This window comes from Mixophyes fleayi, chromosome 3 (genome assembly GCF_038048845.1).
Source record: "Mixophyes fleayi isolate aMixFle1 chromosome 3, aMixFle1.hap1, whole genome shotgun sequence".
NCBI classification, from domain to species: Eukaryota; Metazoa; Chordata; class Amphibia; order Anura; family Limnodynastidae; genus Mixophyes; species Mixophyes fleayi.
The window spans coordinates 743286-746469 of record NC_134404.1 but is presented as its reverse complement, the minus strand read 5'-3'; the positions used below and the strand labels follow the sequence as shown (position 1 = coordinate 746469).

The window sequence follows — 3184 nt, the reverse complement described above, 5'->3', positions numbered from 1 at the left end:
CGAGCAGGGCCTCCTCTCCTTCTGTTCTCCACCACCTTAACTCTGCTCTCCAGCTCCATGTCTCTTCCGTGAGGTCCTCCTGCCCTTCTACCCCCCTCTCTACCCCGCTGGGGGCTCTCACCTCTCATCTAGCTGTACATTGAGCTTCTGAGTTACTGTGCTTTTTGTTAACTGTACCGTGCTGTCTCACCCTGTATCGTGTTTCTGTCTGTCCCTGTACGGCGCTACGGATACCTAGTGGCGCCCTATAAATAAAAATTAATAATAATAATAATAATATTTGTATCAAAATGTATCACAGACTCAGATCACGTAACGCTGCAGATACAATATGTCAAGCGTTAAGTGGCATTCCCTAATGCAATACTATAACAGTAACCCTTTGTTAAGTGTATCCAGCCAAATTGTTAATTCAGTCAAGATATTGTATAATCAAGGTAACAGAGACAGTATGTCTAAGCGTTAAATAACTTGTATCCACTGATAGAGCCCTGCTGAAAGGAGGACGATTGGGACATCTTGACCCTACTTCCTGTGTAAACAGCCAGGAATATAAGGAGAGCAGTGTGTCAATGGATTCTATTTTGGAGGATCCTGGTGTATGTAACAGTAGCACAAAGGACTCTGGGCCAGGCCTTGTGGTGCTGCTGGAGGAAACCCTACCAGGACACGGTCTGTGTGAGAAAGTATCCCAGGCTGGGTGACACAGTAACTGCCTAGCTAAATGGTAGTGGTAATAGAGCAGGAGGATACGAATCTGAAAGAGACTGAGATTGCTACATTGGCGTGCTGACTGCAAGTGGCTGCTGGAGGGTACATGCTACCATTTACCCTGTATCTTGTGAACATCTTGTGGTGTTGTGCTGTCGTAATAAAGCCTTATTTTGGGTATATTCTGGTCTGCCTGAGTGAGTTGAATCCCACTGAGGGTAACCACTGTCCCAGCTAAGGCTAGTTTCCTCACATATACTGACAGATTATTTTAGCAGTCCATAATTGTATTCAATAGAACAGAGGACTTTGGAGACATTTTGTATGGAGTGAGCCATGTTATAACCCTAACAATAAGGAAAGGACAAGTGATCTTAAAGCAGATTCTTTGGAGTAGAAATGAGGATTACATTTCCCTGTATAGAGACACACAGTGGTCTACAGTACTCTTTATTTAGGGAAGAAAACTAGAGTCATCAAAGGATCTGACTAAAATGGAGTATTGATAAAAGGTGATATCATTGGAATGGTGGTGTCATATCTTGTGGTTTAAAGTCAGACAAGGGGACAAATAAACTAGGTGAAATTGTATCATGCTACTATAAACGTCTTTTAGTGGCGTCTCTTTTTGGGTGTTTGTTCAGGAGGATTCTGAGTTTTACTACGTCTTCGGATTGTCCTCCAGTGTGTCTGAGGACCTTTTCTGGCTTCCACTTGCAATGTTGGCACTGGAGAGCTGTCACTAGGACTTTCACTTGGTGTGGGAGATGGAGACCCTCGGTGGGCCCCAAGGACATGGAACATTTGCTGCATTCCGCTCATACATTGTTTGTTGTGCTGCTGTTGCTGTTCTGCAATTAATAACAGGTTGGAGGACAGCTTCTCAAAGATGATGTTCTGCTGCTGCAAAGTTAGAGAAAGGGAAGCTATGCTTTGGTCGAATGACTTCTGAAAGGCTTTAACATTTTTATTCAATGCTTTAACATTGCTATTTAGCAAATTTAATTTCTGTGACATTGTCCGACGAAAATGGCTCTGTTCAGCATAAATCAGAGTGGTGTGATCCCTTATAGTTTGTTGTCGTCCATTTGACGTCTGCTCTTGGGGCAAGCATGGCAAAGGGACCTCTGGCCTATTTTCTCTAAAAGTGTCCTCCTGAACAGCCAGTCTTCCTTCTTCAGTTTCAGGAATTGTGTCTTCCAAGTACTCCTCCTGATCATTGGTGTCATCATGTGTTGTCATTTGATATTCCTCACCCTCTACATTCCCTGCTTCATCCTCATCAACAAGCTCATGAAGATCTGACAGGTCATGTTCTGATTGTCCTAATAAAAACAACAGTCTGTTAATACTTAATACAAGTTTTTGAAATCCTCTGCACCTGTGAAAGTGGTCTCATCTCCTACAGAGACTAATACATTAGACAACTTAACTAGATGTTAAAAGAGCAACATGTCCTTCTGACCTAATGTATGGCTTGATGAACAAATCATTCCACTCAAAATAACAGGTCAAATAAACAATAACAACTACGCTGTTGACCCATTATAATTATTATCATTATTTCTCTGGCTGGAAGCAGAACATTTGTTACCATTATAGTTTATTGTACATAAAAAGTAGCAAATAACAATTGGCCTTTACTGTATTTTGAAAAGCAATATCTCCTACCCAGCACCTAATGCTAGTATCGAACAACCTCCAAGTTCTGCTTCTCTAGATCAACACCTCCATCCCTACCCACATTATGCTTCTCTAGAGCTACACCTTCCAACCTTCACCTTATGCTTCTCTAGATAAACACATCCTCCCCCATCCACCTTATATGCTTCTCTGGAGCTACACCTTCCAACCTTCACCTTATGCTTCTCTAGATAAACACATCCTCCCCATCCACCTTATATGCTTCTCTGGAGCTACAACTTCCAACCTTCACCTTATGCTTCTCTAGCTGTACACCTTCCAACCTTCACCTTATGCTTCTCTGGAGCCACCTTCCAACCTTCACCTTATGCTTCTCTGGAGCTACACCTTCCAACCTTCACCTTATGCTTCTCTAGCTGTACACCTTCCAACCTTCACCTTATGCTTCTCTAGCTGTACACCTTCCAACCTTCACCTTATGCTTCTCTAGCTGTACACCTTCTAACCTTCACCTTATGCTTCTCTGGAGCTACACCTTCCAACCTTCACCTTATGCTTCTCTGGAGCTACACCTTCCAACCTTCACCTTATGCTTCTCTGGAGCTACACCTTCCAACCTTCACCTTATGCTTCTCTAGATCAACAACTCCTCCCCACCCACATTATGCTTCTCTGGAGCTACACTTTTCAAACCACACCCTTTTCTTCTATACATCAACCCCCCCCCCCCCCTTTTTTTCTCCATCAGCCATATGTTTCTCTAGCTCTAAATGTTCCAATCTCTACCTTCTGCTACTCTAGATAAACACCCTCTTCCCATTAGCCTTAT

At 42.9% G+C, this 3184-nt stretch overlaps 1 protein-coding gene across 1 annotated transcript in view; it reads right to left on the bottom strand.

Moving 5' to 3' along the window:
* Window positions 1-1131: 1131 nt before the first annotated feature.
* LOC142143286 (uncharacterized) overlaps window positions 1132-3184 on the bottom strand; it is a 49300-nt gene continuing 47247 nt past the window's right edge. The window contains exon 7 of the mRNA XM_075201000.1: window positions 1132-2036. Coding sequence (XP_075057101.1) covers window positions 1324-2036 — 713 coding nt within the window. The 3' untranslated portion in view covers window positions 1132-1323. The remainder of the gene's footprint in view (window positions 2037-3184) is intronic.